Source organism: Cyprinodon tularosa, unplaced genomic scaffold, assembly GCF_016077235.1.
Source record: "Cyprinodon tularosa strain WSP-4 unplaced genomic scaffold, ASM1607723v1 ctg17, whole genome shotgun sequence".
NCBI lineage: Eukaryota > Metazoa > Chordata > Actinopteri > Cyprinodontiformes > Cyprinodontidae > Cyprinodon > Cyprinodon tularosa.
Genome location: NW_024038531.1, coordinates 479152 through 495705, shown reverse-complemented (window position 1 = coordinate 495705; position 16554 = coordinate 479152). Strand labels below are relative to the sequence as shown.

Genomic DNA, 16554 nt, shown 5'->3' with positions numbered 1-16554 from the left:
GACAACATCAGAAGTGTTAACTGACACCTCGCTTGAAGACGACGTCACGGAACCACCACTTCAGGTAGAACCTGAGGTAGCCGTCTCTAAGGATTCTACTGATCGCAGCACTGCAGCAGGAGCAACTGTGGAGGAGCCTGAGTCTTCACCTGCAGTTGACTCACCAGCTTTGCGAAGATCTCAGCGAACCCGAAGAACTCCAGAGTACTTAAAAGACTATATACACAATTAGTAGTGAGTTCCCCAGCCACAGGACTAGAATGCGTCCTGGAACTTCACTGGGAGGAGGTAGTCCACCCGAATCCCAAGTTAGAGAGTTATGTGTTGATGTAAAAAAAAAAAAAAAAAAAAGAAAAAAAAATTTTTTGTATGACACATGTTTTGAAAAAGTTATAAGTAACTGCTAGTTAAGAGTTAATTAAGGGTTCCAGGGTAATAAGTAAAAGACATCTTGTATAAAGGGCTATTAAAAGTAATTAAGTAGTTTAATCTAGAGGGGAGGGATGTGGTAGATATACTGACTATCTTAAACAATTCTAGTTAACGCCTCTAGGGGGAGCCAGCTACCTATGTTTAGGCAGGACTGTGGGGAAACAGGCAGTAGAGAGAGAGCGCCCGCTACGTCTAGAGGCATGTTCAGTTGTTCTGTGAATATAAGTAAATAAAGGGCACGAAGCCAAAGAAACAACCTGGTGTGATGATTGCTACAGCCACCGTAGTATATCACACCCTGTCAGCCAGTCATAATGAATAACAGCCAGTGCATTCTCTCATTCAATTTTGGTGTCCATGGGGAATGGATGTTTGTCTGGTGTCTTGATTTTTTATTTTCACAACAATGTCATTTCCGTGGTCAGATTAGTGTAGCAAAACATTCAAATCAAACGCTCATTTGGGTCTCTGTGCCCAGAAGATGAAAGCAGCCTTGGTTTGCTTTTACAGTCGGATACGAGAGCGAGCGTGCGCGCCGTGACATCCATGTTTTTTAGACAAATAGAAGGCAGGATATTAAACATCTGATGTGTTTATCATGACTCCAATCAAACAGGTCATGTGAGTTTTATGTCGTGAAGCAAAAAACATAGAAATCCTATTTACTCTAAGTCTCCTGTGGAACACATTTGTTAAGTAAATAAGAAGAATTTATACGATCAATAATACCAACTTAATTAGTGCATAATAAATAAAAGCTGCATCTAATCTACAACACTAACAGTTAAATTTAAAAAGGGCTTGGGGAGGCATAACCTTCCTCTTGTCTTAGCAAGCATTCCTCTCATTTAATATTTGCTTCTCCATGACATATTGATGCCTTTTTTATCCCTGGAGTTTCGAAATTATTAGCTGACTTTTTGGAGTTAGATGCCAAATCCCACGGTGATGATGTCTTTCCCTCTTCCAGAAGAAGAAAACTGGAAGTTGTCACCACTATGAAAATTAAAGCATTATGATAGGATCTGCAATTTTTTTGCACTGCCAAATAAACGTCATCTACTTTGCTTTAACTTAAGAAGCAAGTCAGCATTAAAATTCCTAGAGGTTAGAGAACACATCTCTGTCTTCGATGGTACTCATAAGTTTATTTTTGACCTTTCTCTTCCTCACCCCTTCCCTCTCTAATTATACACCACCATCCTTCCCTCCTGCCTCTCCTCATTTTATCTCCCTGCAGCCTGATTGATGGTTTGCAGGTGATGATCCTTACAGGAAAGGTTGAGGTGACTCTGCAGGTGAATTTCTCAAAATAACAGTTGTTTTTTCCTGTGTGGAGAAATGTATGACTCGGATAGAAGATAAAAAGCAACATAAAAAAAATAAGAAATTTAGTCAAGATGTTTTGAGAAAGTGCACTTTATTTGCATCAGCGTTCATGATAATGGAGGGGGAGGAAAACTGCTACAGGTGTCCTGGTGATGGCGGAATTGGTTCCAGGAACAGGATTAGGCTAAACCTGAAAGGAGGCCAGGATTTTCTCTGGAGAATTTCCCCTCAGCATGAATATTGATGGAAATGGGTCTCACACAGAGTGCAAAACAACTGTTAACCCTTCTGCACTGGTGAAATGTTGTTAGCAGTGCCCTAACATCCCTCAGGGCCAGAGAATCACTCATTTTGAAAACTACTGCAACACAAATAGACCATAGTAGAGGAAATTGAACATTTGGGCTCTTAGTTTTACAACTTTAACTCACTGTATTCAACTGCTGCAAAACTTTCTTATAAAAGCAAAATCAGTTTTTAAGTGAAAATTGGCAATTAAAACTTGTGCTAAAGACCAACAAGGAAATGATTTCATCATTAATGCAGCCTAAACCCAGAATGATTTACTGAACTTAAAGCATCATTTAGGGTGGATGTTGTTAAAAGGACGGCTTCTTAAGTGTCAATTTTCAAAACTGACCTGTGGATAACATCAAAAGTGCTGAACATGTAGGAGAAGAAAATGCCTTATGAAATGTAAATATGAAGATCATCTTATACCTGCAGCTGTTTGTTTGGGGAAGTAGAATAAAAGGTAATGATTAAAAAAAGGAAAAAAAAAGTGGCGTTACAGAAAGAAATAAAAAGTAGGCATCCAAAGGGCAACAAAAGGAGGAAACAATCAAAACAGAAAAAATGAGATAAAACTTACACAAAACAACTTGGTGTAAAACTGACGCTTAATGTGGTTTTTGTGAAATTATTTTTTACTTATCTAATGTCTTCAGTTTATCCTTTATTTTACCCTTTTAGAACGTTACAACCACCTCTGTCTTTTAGAGTATTTCATCATATAATACAATTTTATATATATTATATGGGCTGCTCAGTGGCGCAGTGGGTAGCAGTGGTGCCTTGCAGCAAAAAGATTCCCGGCCCGGGGTCTTTCTGCATGAAGTTTGCATGTTCTCCCTGAGCATGCGTGGGTGCTCTACCGGTACTCCGGCTTCCTCCCACAGTCCAAAAACATGACTGTTAGGTTAATTGGCTTCTCTACAGTTCCCTTAGGTGTGAGTGTGTGCGTTTGTCATGTTTGTCTCTGTGTTGAGCTGCGATGGACTGGCGACCTGTCCAGGGTGTACCCCGCCTCCTGCCCATTGACTGCTGGAGATAGGCACCACCACCCCTCGCAACCCCACTCGGGATAAGCGTGCTAGAAAATGGATGGATGGATATATTATAACATATTATATAATATTAAAGGTATAATGAAGGATTTTCGCAAATTTTTTAAAAAGACCCTCCCTCTCCACTTAAAAAAAATAATACACATGCACAACCCTGTACCCGCTCCCAATGGGGAACGGCTACTAAATGCATGTGACAGCGTGCACGAGCCAATTTCTCCTTGTGCACGCTCTGTGTAAAAGTTGCTGTCCAAACGAAGATTTGCAATTTTTCTACTATATCAGACTCACCACCGGTAAGTGATAATGGAGAAGAGCGCGTAGGACGGCCTTATGTAAACATATCACCAGAATGATTGACAATCAGGAGGACCACTTATTTTGATACTCCACCCGGAAAAAGAGCATCCTCCACTATGCCTTTAAAGTTATTGGAATTAATTGTATATTTTTATCATGCTCATTAAAACCTACCTTGCATTAACATATGAGTATTTTCTGTAATAAAGAAGATGTGCATACTTCTGTCATGTAACAGTAGAGTATATTGCATAAATATTGATACAAATATTAATCTAAATATTATAAATATATATTGTCAAAACCTTTTATTAAGATTTGACTTTCAGAGCTGGGATTTCAATAGTCTTTTCTGATAAATAGTTAATTTAATAGGCATATATGTAATTTTATGTATTTCTCGGAGACTACTGGACGTGAAAGATACGGCTACAAAAATTACTTACGTAGAAACACATCATATTGTGCAAAACGGGAAAAACTTTGTGTGGATGCTAGGCTAATGTTAGCTTGTTCTCCCTTTGTTTTGTTATGAATTGTTCAATTCCATGTTTTCCTTGCAGATCCAATAAGACTACGCCAACAAAACTAATAAATACATTTCTTTTTAGCTTCTTAAAGGAAATACTTTGCTTTGAACTTTAATGATTGATTCTTTCCCTTATGGCTGTCGATTGACCCTTGGCTCACTTGGTCTGGATAAGAGCCCAGACTGATCATTTCTGGTTTAGAGAATTTAGCTGATGCTTAATTTGTTCAAGTTTAACAAGCAATGACAGAAAGTTTCCTGAAACATTTATCTATCTGAAGAATAATCCACAAATATCTCAAAATTCTATTCTACAAATAAGGATTCAAACAAGAAGCAAACATATTTACTGTTGATAATATCTCATCTTAGAAACACCGCTGTTGGTGTTCCAGTAAGCATTCCCTTTAGGAACCTGAAAATAAAATCCCTTGAATAAATGTGCAAATCCAACGAGCAGAGTCAATTTGAATTCCTTTTATTTAAAATCAAATTTCCTTAACCTTTTCAACAGATAGAAGACATAACGGCCTGTAAGCCATTCAAAACTATGCCTTAAACAGTGACATATTTCTTTTTCAGCATTAGGGGCTGCCATATGCACTGGATTATGTCGTTATTTATGCAACACATCCAGTCAGATTCAAATAATGAACCTAATTAACAGAAACAACAGCTCAAACAACAACAACTACAAATGAAGTGTAAATACTCACACAGAGGGTCATTTTATGGGCAGTATTTGACTGTTGGTGGTAGAGATGTGCCGATCAGCATTTTAGGCCTCCGATCCTGATCCGATCTTTTTTACCTCAAATCAAATCCGATTTCGAGTCCTGATCCGATATTTTCTCTTTAGTATTGAAACTGATCAAACTCAAATATATTTTGATCAAGTAACTAAACTGTTTATTAGACTAATATTAAATCAAAAAGCATTACTATTACTACTGTAAATCCCATTAAATCAAAATCTTACCCAGAATTAAAGGTCAGCTTCAATTGAATATTTTAGACAAAAGTAAAAAGAAAAACACTGACTTGGTACAGTATTATCAAAAAGAAAGTGCTATCCAAGATCCACTTTTAGCTTACAATTGCTTAACATAGGCGGCCATAAAGTCAATAAAAATAAATTCCACCAACCTTTCTGCGATCTTTTTTGCTCTATTATTTTCGTGGGAGTATTTGTCTCTCGTCATAACGTCCAGCGTTTGTTGGTTTGCTTTAGTAACTTTTCCATCTGCAGCTTTACAAAAAGCTTCATAAGCATTGTCATGTTTTGTCCTCAAATGACGAATCAAGTACGTGGTCTTAAATGCATCTCTGCCGCTGAAATTGCCATGTTGCAGACATTGCAAGTAGCTTTAAGACAGTCTTAACTCACGACAGTAAAATACTTACCACACTTCAGACATACTTGCTTTGCACCGCCGGGGAGGTTTCTATTGCACAACTACAGTCAATCGTAACTCGGGCGACTAGTCAGGTACTGTAACCGAGCTCTGATCACAGGAAAATAGGAAAGATTGGGCCGATACGATCTCAAGATTGGGACATCCCTAGTATTAGTGGTGTTCAAAAGCAGGAAACATACGACATAAAGAAAAAGATCTTAAAAGTTATCAGAAACTAAAGGTTGAAAGAAGAGAAATAACAGCAATAAATCTATATGCTAATGCATTAGGTGAATATGATGAGTGCCACAGAAAACGGAGTTGTATACCCCTGAAAGGCATTGTTGTTTTATCACATTTAAATTTGACAAAATTAGATTTCAAAGCAGGATGACTGTAGCTTCATTTAATGAAGATAGACCCCACCTTACTTTTAACGCAGGGTTCACTGTAAGATTCTCCTGAACAAACCAGGCACAGATTTAATCCAAGCCAAAAAATTAAGAGGATGTATCTCAGAAAGCAGAGCAGACACAGACATGATGAGAGGAAGGAGCAGCATTCAGACGCGGCATTCATTATCACCTGGCTGACTTGCATATTGCGTTGTGAGAGTAATGGAGGAGGACAGACACAGGCAAAAAAAATCTGGCAAAAAAGGCTCTTTTCTTCCCCCCTCTGCCTCTTTTCTTCAAAGTAATCTTTCACTTTCTACTTTCACACAATGCACTGCAGGATCCCAATGTTTTCAAAATTATAATAACAGATACTTAGTGAAATATAGTTATATCATGCCTAATCTCATGCACAATGAATAGCAGGGTTGTATAAAAGGTAATTATGCGTTTAATGAAAATCATTATCTGCTCTCCTGTGTTGAACACTCCTTGTGTTAGCTTATGTGCAATGGTATGAAAAGGCCAATATAGAACTGAATCACATTTGCTGCTTTAAGGATGGCATTATAATAAGGGGTGACAGAGCAGAGAGCCTGTGCATGGCAGAAGCTCTGAACCTCAGGTGAAAATGTTGATACTGGATGATGCAAACTGTTTGTAAAGATTTCCAAATAAGGATAGCATCATAGAAATAAATAAATTAATTAAATAACTAAATATGGGTAAAGCCCAAGTTTGAGCAGCAGACAGTTTAAATGACAATTTCTCTATTAAGTCACTAGAAAAATTGAATTTTTAATCATTTCTTTTCTTTGGGTAAAAAACATTAAGTGAAAAAAACTCCTGCTGGATTCCTCACATGTTTCTTATGAGATGCCTCAGTTGCTGTTAGAGAAATGGGAAAATCAGCAGCCGATCACCTGGTTGGTGTGCGAAGGCACAGAGCTGAAGCCGAGGCTATTACAGAAGCTCAAAGTTAGCCTCCTTTATCCCTTTCCAAAACCGGTTCTGATGTGTTTAGGATCATCCTCCTGTGGAAACGGCCACCTGTGTTGAACTTTCAATCATCTGTGATTTCAGGTAAAATCAAAGACCTTAGAGGTACTCTGGGTCTTTTCCCCTTAGTTGTGCAATGCAGCCCTAAACCTACAAGCAGAAATATGCCACATCGAGATGCAGCCATCGCTAATGCTTAACAGTAACAAAGGGTTCATTAACTACAAGACACTAAACCTTGATCTTTTAAAGCGTCATGGTTGGAAAACGGGTAAATGTTCTGCTTTTCTGACAATAAAGACTCTTGAGAATGTATTTGCCATCAATGCAGGTTCTTTGCAAGGCTGCAGCTATAAAATGTTTAGTAATTAGTTAATTTACTGATAATTTTTTCCATTAATCTTAGAGGAGATATCTTTATTGCATCAACATTTCTTAATCATTAACATTTAGAAATTATATAAAAAAAAAACATTTACTGTACATTTTAAATTAATTGGGAATGGCAATGAGACAATACAAAACTAAAACAATGTTCCCAACAATACAATTCTTAAGATATATAGACTGTGTAATGAGACTTTAAGGATAATTTTCCATGTTTGTATCTAAAGGAGGAAAATAAAAATGTTCTAATTCATTGATTTGAAATTTTAAGCATTTAAAAGCTCTCTAGGAGCTGTTTTTAAGTTACAAACAGGCAAATGAGGCCTCTTACCTGTGACTCGACCTGATCTGTAGTCCTTGTACATCCTATAGATAGAGCGTTGCACAACGTGACCTCAGCTCTTCTGCTCCTATAAGGAATCTGTTTCAGAAAACAAAACAAGCAGAACAAATTCCTGATTAGCCAGTGTTTGTTCTATTCACTAATCACAACTTCAGAGTCGCCCAAAGCACAACTTCACAACACGGCTTATTCATTCGGCACTCGTTCAAGGACACCGAGTGAGATGAGCTTTAGGAAGGGACAGGCATAAAAGAAGGCTTTGTCTTGAGCAGAGACAGAAGAGAGCCGGAGAAGACTGTAATTCATCTGCTCCTCTAAAAGACACGACCTCCCTGCTTTGTGGAGCAGAAGCTCAGTGGAGCCAGAGAGGGTTCTGAGGCTGGGGTGGGTCCCATTGACTCTACTATTAACACCCAGACTGGGAGGATCAACGAAGAAATACAAAATACTGCCAGATGGGTGCACAGAGAATTTTTTAATGGGTTTCACTCCAGCAAGAGACACCCTAGGGTATCAGCTATGACCACAGTCATTTTATTTCTCCTACTATGATAATCTGCATCAGTCATGCCTTGCCAACACACTCATAGACCACTGAGAAGGTCACAGTAATTCCAAAACCTCAATCCACACAGCTGACAATAGCTTCTGAATGTTGAGAGGAAGACGTTACTGATTTTTTTCATTTTAATTTTGGTTCAAGGACTTAAATGGTCAGATGTTCACATCTACATTTTGATACTTGAAGGACAAGACAATCGGAGACTAAGCTGTAAAAAATAACATCATCTCGTCTGGTGTCTAGAGAGATGGATGGATGGATGGATGGATGGATGGATGGATGGATGGATGGATGGATGGATGGATGGATGGATGGATGGATGGATGGATGGATGGATGGATGGATGGATGGATGGATGGATGGATGGATGGATGGATGGATGGATGGATGGATGGATGGATGGACTTAGAGCCACTAAAGCTTTTTCTAATGATTTTACAAAAGTATAAACATTTTTTCTTATTGAAAATGTACTGAGATAAAACCCAGAGTTAAATCAAAGCAAAACCTGCCGGGGGTATGAATAATTTTGGGCTTCAATGTTGCTCTGCCAACATTAACATTAAGGCCAAGACTCCCTTCCAGCAGACATATGAATTAGTTATTCTCCATCAGAAACACAGCAGTTTCTGCAAGGCTTAAAAGATATATTAATGCATTGTACTATTTTACCATGTTTAAAGGCACACCGCGGACTTTGGGAACTAAAGAGTTAAGGCATATACATTTTTTTAAATAATTCCTCAGACCAATATACATCGCTTGACACAACCAACGCTACAAGTGGGGCTCTTCTCTTAAAATACCGCCTATGTAAGTTGGGAGATAATCCACAGACATTGTTTTATAGTCAATGAGGCTACTATATATATATATATATATATATATATATATATATATATATATATATATATATATATATATATATATATATATATATATATAAATTTTTTGTATGTTACTTTTACTTACATAATAGAAGATCTGCTTGCTAGCAGGAAGTTTTTTTCCTTTTCCATGGAAGCAAACCTACTTTAAACATAACTGCCACTTAAATGGCTGGAGTAAGAAAATATATTCTATTAGTCCTGTTAAATATAATGTGACCAGAATTAAATTGCACTGCAATTAAATTGCAATTATATAGTATTTGCAATTAATTGGCCAGCCCTACTGAGAACAGAAATAACAAATCTAACTTTTTTTTAGCCACTTGCAAGATTAAATCACTTACTTTTTTTTGTCTTTAGGTACAAACAAAATAATATGCACCATCAGGGCCCAGAGGCCTACAGTGAGAAACAAAAAAAACCAAAAGGTTTGCAGTAAGTTACATGGTGTTTTTAAAGATGAGAGAAATGGAAAGGAACCCTGCATAATGGTCATTGTAGAGAGGGATGCAGACATATAGGTGGTCTATAAAAAAGCCCTGAATTTGCTGATTTCAAGCAAACCAGTGGCAACAATAAGAGAGCAAATTCATGGCCGGCAGTGAAAAGCACACGTTTCCGTCTGTAAAGACTGGAAGTTAAGCTGCTGAGACACCATCAAGAAGACATTAGGATAAAATCTGTGAGAATGATAGCTATTTAATAATTTTTTTCTAGTGGGAGAAGTGCAAAGAAAATCTGATTTTAAAGTCTTTTGTGGCAAAAAAAAAACTAATGACTTTATTCTTTTTTTAAGCACCCTCTTTCCCACCATTTTTATTACCAGCATTTCTCATTTTCCCTCACTCACTTGAAAGGTACTTTTACAAAGATCAGATGAAGCTTAGTTTTGAATTTAAGGAAATGTGTGGGATAAGGGTTATAAGTAAAGCAGCCTGGAAGTGTTGCAAAAACCTGATCAGCCTAACAGTGTAAATCAGATATTTCTTAAAACCAAAAGGCAGAACATTGGATAAAACCAGAATGAGATTTGCTGTATAAAAAGGTATGAACCTGGAGGAATAAAGGCTTGTTCAGAGGGGAAAAATACATTTCCTTTGCTTTTATTAGCACAAATATAATATCTGAAAATAAGAAGATGCCAGGAAGTTTTTTTTTTTTTAAAGTGATTTAATCTGGAATGGCTACATATGTAGACCTTCTGATCTATTTTCCCTCATGTAAGTACTATGCTGCTAGTGATAAATAGAAAAGGAAAGATACCTCAGACCAGAATTTGAGGATTCCCTCAGTGAGAGAGGATTACGAGGCTTAACTGGCCACTAAAGTGATGGATAGTGAGAGCAACCCTTATAAAAAGTCCCAAAGGGTACATTCATCTTTTTCCTCAATGGCACTGAAACTGTAGCTTGGAATGGAAAAAACAAAACGATTCGCTGCCTGAATCATCCAAGGCATCAGTATTTCACAAGAGGTTTACCAATATCTTTAATTTCCTGTTGGCAGTCCTCAGCCTACAAGTTTTTCTTTTAAATAATGTGAATCTACCTTCATAAAAAGTTTAAATCTATCACATTGAATTCATTTTCCCCTAATAGGTGTATTGAGAAATTTGAAATAACTACATGTGTACAGAGGTGGGTTTACCTCAAGGAAGAACTATGCAGGTGTTGTACCTTACAGATAACATCTCAGGAATCTGTTCTATGTGCTTTATCTTCTTGGCTCATTTTTATTTAGTGGATTCCTAAGGGGCCAGACTATGAATGAATCAATATTTTTGCTATACTGCTATAAGACCAAGGAAGTAGGTAATCATTTTAGGGATGACAGGGCCTTATAGGCAAGACGCTTCACCACTATCACCTGCTGCTTTGGCATTCATCCATGCAGTATGACAAAGCTACATGAGAGCACCAAGCTGTGCAACCACCACCTGTGTTAGTATGTACCAGAATGGACAGGTTCATAGTTGATTTTATGGCACTTAAAGGAGCAGAACCAGTTAATTAAATTGACTTGGGACATGTAGCACACCAAGCTTATGTAAGAAGAGATAGTGGATATGTATCTTTAAACATCACATTTTTCATACCTTTCCCAGATTCAGAAATTTTATTCAGCTATGTGATTTGATTATACAAGGTGTTAGACATCTCTAAAATGATCAAAACAATGTGAAAGAAGTATAAATCCTAAACTCAATTATCATTTGAAAGTTTTTAGTGGTATTACAGTAATTAATCTAGTTTAAGCGTGCATGGATCAGGTTGCTTCTGCCTCTCTGCACACGTCCCTCAGTGTTCACAATGCAGGTGGTGGATCCACTGGAGGATGGATTCATGTCATTCCTTCCCGCTTGGCCCCAATTTTTTGGCCATCATAAGGGCTTCTTGAAGCGTGGCTGTCGGGGACAGAGCCCCTTGATTGGCAGACTGAGGTGGTGGTTCCCCTCCATAAGAGGAGGGACAAAAGGGTGTGTTTGAACTATAAGGGGATCACATTTCTCAGACTAACCTGGAAGGCTTATTCCAGGGTGTTGGAGAGAAAGTCCAGCTGATCATCAAATCTCTGCCTCAGGAGGATGAGTGCAATTTTTATCTTGGCTGTGAAACTACTCAAGGGTTCATGGGAGTTTGCCCAACAGTTAATTTTTTGTTTTTTGGATCTGGGGAAGGCATTTGACAATGTCCCTCGTGGTGCCCGGTGGGAGGGCACTCCAGAAGTAGAGAATGGGTGACCCTTTACTATGGGCAATCTGTCCTGTGGACAAGCAGACCATGAGGGGGTCTGGTTTCAGGGATTAAAGGTCTCTACTTTTTGCAGATGGAGTGGATTTGCTGGCTCCCTGCTGCAAAGGTCTACAGCACGCACTGTGGAGGTACAGAGTCAGTTGTGAAGCAGCTGGGATGAGAATCAGCCCCTCAAAGTCCAGGTTAGAGGGCCTGGGGCTCACCTGGAAAAAAGTGGTTTCTCCCCTTCAGGTTAGAGGAGAGTTCCTGCCTTAAGTGGAGGATTTCAAGTATCATTGGTTCCCCCAGTGAAATCTATTATTAAGGACCAGGTAGTGCTTCTTCTCTGGCCTTTTTACATTTTATCTTTGGTGATGATGTTGACATTCAAAGGACCACTTGTCAACACCCAAATCTTTACCTTCTTTTAAATATTCTCTGTCAGAATCAAGTTGGGATACTTGTTATTAAGTCAAAATATCAATTCAAATATAAATGTGCCAGAGGTTTTAATTATTTTTGTCTTATGTGCATCAAAAATAAATATAGAAAATATGTTGGGCCTTACAGCAATAACACCATTTCCTCCACAAGAAGCGGCAATGAATTACTTTAGTTTTCCATCTGTCAACAGCTTACCAACTGCTCCCCGTCTCATTAACCAAGGAATGGAGGTCTCGCTGATAGAAGCACTACCCTGTGGGATAGGGACTGCCTGCAGGTGTCAATCAGGGTAGATTTTTGTTGCATACTCCATCAGAAAACTCAAATTTGCCAGTGAGGAATTTTTACACCCATGAAGGCAATGGCATTGTTGCCATGAAAAATGGTCTGCAGATTATGATCAGGATCTGTGTTGTACAAGCGTCGCTTTGTAATCCATCCATCAAGATATTATCTCTATTGGATGGGTAATCTGACCAGCCATAGTGAGTGACAGGTCAAGCAATACTCACTTCTTTAAACCAGCACAGATTGGTGACTCTCCGATCTTCTTCAATCTGTATTGGCTTAAGAAGTCAGTTCTAACACAAATAATTGTAGAGTGCAATCTCAGTCACAGCATTTAAATGTGTTTTTAATATAAATATGAACAGAAAAAGAAAACAATACCATAGAATAGATGTTTTCACCACTAAATATTCAAAACACTCAACTTTAATATGCATTCCTGAAGCAAAGCCAATCCTTATGATGTATCCTCTTTAAAAAAGTCAAGATAAGGTACCATCATTTTTGGACTATAAGCCGCGACTTTTTCCCCATTTTTCGACCTTGCAGCTTATATAACAATGCGGCTTATCTATGGACTTTTACAGCTAACGGCCACTAAGGTAATACCTAAATCTATGGATTTTGACCCACCATGTTGTCGTCGCATTTGCTTCAACACACAAGTACGGTAGCCGCACGCGCGGGAATGCGGAGGTCCCCTGGAAGCAGACTTCTACCACGAGTGGTACGAGACACAACGGCAGCAAGAAAGACGGACAATAAACATAAAAAACCTGCGGCCTATAGTCCGGTGCGGCTTGTATATGCACAAATCATGCAATTTAGCTTCTGCGGCTTATATTCAGGTGCGGCTAATAGTCCGAAAATTACGGTAAGTTTTAATGAAGGATTTTTTTTAGCTGATCAGCACACATATTAGTTGCAATTTAAATTGATAAAGTATGCTTAGAAAAGCTCACGGAAGAGCTCTTGATAAAGAATATTAAAGAAGTTTTTTGTATCTTTAAATGCAAAATGTATATATTTCTTTAAGTTTTGTCTTGATAACTGTACTGAGTTAATTGTCTTTTCAGAAAATGGCATGCTTTGGAATCTGTGTGATTAAGTTAACAATTATTAAATGACTAAATCATTTATTAAATGAATTGATTAATTATGATTCATTATAAAAACTGTTTCAATCCTAATAACCATAAATGAAAAGAAAAAAAAAACCCAACACTAATTTATTAGCATGAAAAGCAAAATGCTGATTTAATTTGTCTTCTGTTTTTTTTTTTTTTTACACCTTTGCTCACCGGTAGATAAAATAGCTTTGCTGCATTCTGAATTCACAGCCATTTTAATGCAAAGCATTCAGTGCTTCATGCATAGAGGATTGGTAGATCTAACACATCAGAGCAGATCAGACCGACGACTGTGAATATGTCAAATGTCTGGGAAACTTTCAAGCAGAGCGTCTGTTAAAATCTCCATGACAATGCAAGGAAAATGAAAGAAACTTTAAGGTAGAGGGTTTTATGCTTCTGCTTACTTGAAAAGGATATAGGCTACACTGAATATCCTTTCATAACAATAATGTGCACATTTTATTCAGTTTAATCTACCTGTAAGTATCAGATTAAGGCCCAGCAGAGGAAAATGCAGTGAAAATTATTCTAGATTGAGACATCCCACTAGTATAGTACATTAGCTGGTTTTAAAGTCCTATAGCCTAACCAGTTAGGTGGCTGTAAAACTTCTGCATGTTTTACTCTACTGCAGAAAAATTTATCTGGGAAGATCTGGATTTTCCTATTTAATTTCTTGCCATCCAAGTTAGCGTGCACTTTATGAATCAGTCTAGTCTATATAGATCATTAACTACGTAAAGCAGTAAGGCATTCTTAGACAAACGCACCCACATACGCTCCCACGCCACTACAAACACTTGATCACGTGACACAACATGCTTGTTAATGAGCCTCTACTGACAAGCTGGAGAGATGACAGTCTGTCAAACCTGCCTACACACAGGGAAACAACATATTGGAAAGAGGGAGGGACCGCTGTGCATCAATATGTCAATGTATTACATGGAAGTAATTAAACCCATTAAAAAATATATAAATATATATATGAAAAAATAAGTCACTACATTTTTTAGAGCATCTTTGGCCTGTGGTTGTACTTCCTTAAGGTCCAGTTGGTCATCTTCTTTTTCAAGAGTTCTTAGATGATTAAATGTAGATGAGAACCTGCTGATATTCCCTTCACTCAAAAACAAAACAATTAATCATCTGCGTACCATTTCAAGCTTCAGATTAGTCATTTGTATCATTGTGTTAGAATTACATACTCCATAGTACGGTTCATTTTCCATCCAGCAGTCTTAGGAATAAGGATTTAGAAAACTGCACAGATACAAAACAGCCAGAGGGCAGAGAAGGGGCAATAAGAGGGCAGAAAGAGCGAAGAAGACAGTTCTCTGCCGAATAATGATCAAAGAGAAATAGCTGGTTACAAGTGGGATCCATTCCCCCATCACTTAGACATGGCTCACACTGAAAACTCTGATGCAGTGCGAAAAAACAATTTTCCACAGTGTTAACAGACATAGCCAGAGGAGTAACAGCGTCTCACTTCTTATCCATCAGAGACAAAAGACAGAAGTAGTATCTATCTGTGTATTTAGTTATTATAGTATGATCAAGGCTTTTTATTTTTGGCCACGTGTGAGATGTTAACATTTTTTGTAAATAAATATTGTAAATAATCTGTGGTTCATCTGAAAGTCTGACCAACAAACAGACAAAAACTGATATCCAATGGTTAAAGTTAGATCTGAACTTTTTCTGTGATAATTCAAAGAGATAAAATGGTGCAGAGGTTTGGACTGGGGAGGAAGTGAAACAGTCCTGCCAGCATCAACAGGCTTCAGAACAATGAATGGTGCGTCATCATATTTCCTCTACACTACCGCTAGTATTAAAACACAGAGAGCAGAAGACAATGGTTACAAGAAACCATAATACATAATAACACCATAATACATAAGGTACTCATTTGCATCAAAATCCTTAAAAAACTGCATATTTGCTCAGAACCTCTGCTTCCTGCACCTTCACCAGACCGAAATAACGCTGGAAGATTTAGTCTCATTCTCTTTGTTGACTGAGGAACTACCTCTATAAAACAGAAAGATGCATGATGCTAAATGCTATAAGTATGCACTACAATGCTTTAGTTTTAGAGCAAAGGTCAGTATAGCTCCAGTAGCTACAGTGTCAGTATCCGATCCGTACCGCAAGCATGATCTGTCCCGCACATGCGCAAACAGATTAACTTCCAGGAAAGCAATACTTTGTTTTTCTTACTTTTTAATTCTTTTGTCTTTTTTTGGCGGGGGGTTCCCTTTAAATTTTTTTGTATTTGTGTAAATATCGCTTATTCTAAAAACGAAAAAAAAGCAATGCATAAAAAACATTTAAATAGCCTTTCAAACGTCACTGTGACTGCTCTATGTCAGATGATGACATCACGCAATAAAATAGAGAGAATTTAAAACGCTTCCATTTCTTCCAGAAAAGTCTTCAGTATTTTCTATACCATGTAGTTGAGCATTCTTTAATAATCTAAGTATATAAATAAGTATTTTCAGTACTATTATTCCATAGTTTTTGGCAAACCGGACCTTATTATTCTGTTCACGCATGCGCAAGACGGATCGTGCTTTTAGAACGGAGCGGCTGACATACAGTACAGAAGTATGCTGGTGAAGGTTCTCAGTCATCCAGGTCATTGTCATTCCAAAAAGAAATTTGCTTCCAAGTTTGAAGACGTTTCGCTTCCCATCCAGGAAGCTTTTTCAATTCAAAATGTCAGGAATAGCGTTGAGTTTGAGGTCTTATACAGTAGCCCAACAAAGCCTTGGGGGATTTTTTTTCCTAATCAGCCGGGCCAAAAATCCCCTTTAACGACCGACCTTTCAGACACTTAGATGGGTATGGAGTATTGCGGTCAAAAGAAGCCAAACAGACCCATGCCAAATGGGTGGACCCGTTCGTCTGTTCCAATTTCAAAACAAGGCTTTGTTGGGCTCCTGTCATTTTTAATTGAAAAACCTTCCTGGATGGGAAGCGAAATGTCTTCCAACTTGGAAACAAAGTCCAGTGGATTGTTTTTAATTTCATTTTTGG

The 16554-nt window shown here is 37.9% G+C and overlaps 1 protein-coding gene across 2 annotated transcripts in view; it reads right to left on the bottom strand.

Moving 5' to 3' along the window:
- Positions 1-16554, bottom strand: part of enox2 (ecto-NOX disulfide-thiol exchanger 2) — a 321929-nt gene that overhangs the window by 241809 nt on the left and 63566 nt on the right. For both annotated transcript variants that reach the window (XM_038281359.1, XM_038281357.1), the window contains exon 2: positions 7446-7535. In XM_038281359.1, coding sequence (XP_038137287.1) covers positions 7446-7479 — 34 coding nt within the window. In that variant the 5' untranslated portion in view covers positions 7480-7535. The remainder of the gene's footprint in view (positions 1-7445; positions 7536-16554) is intronic.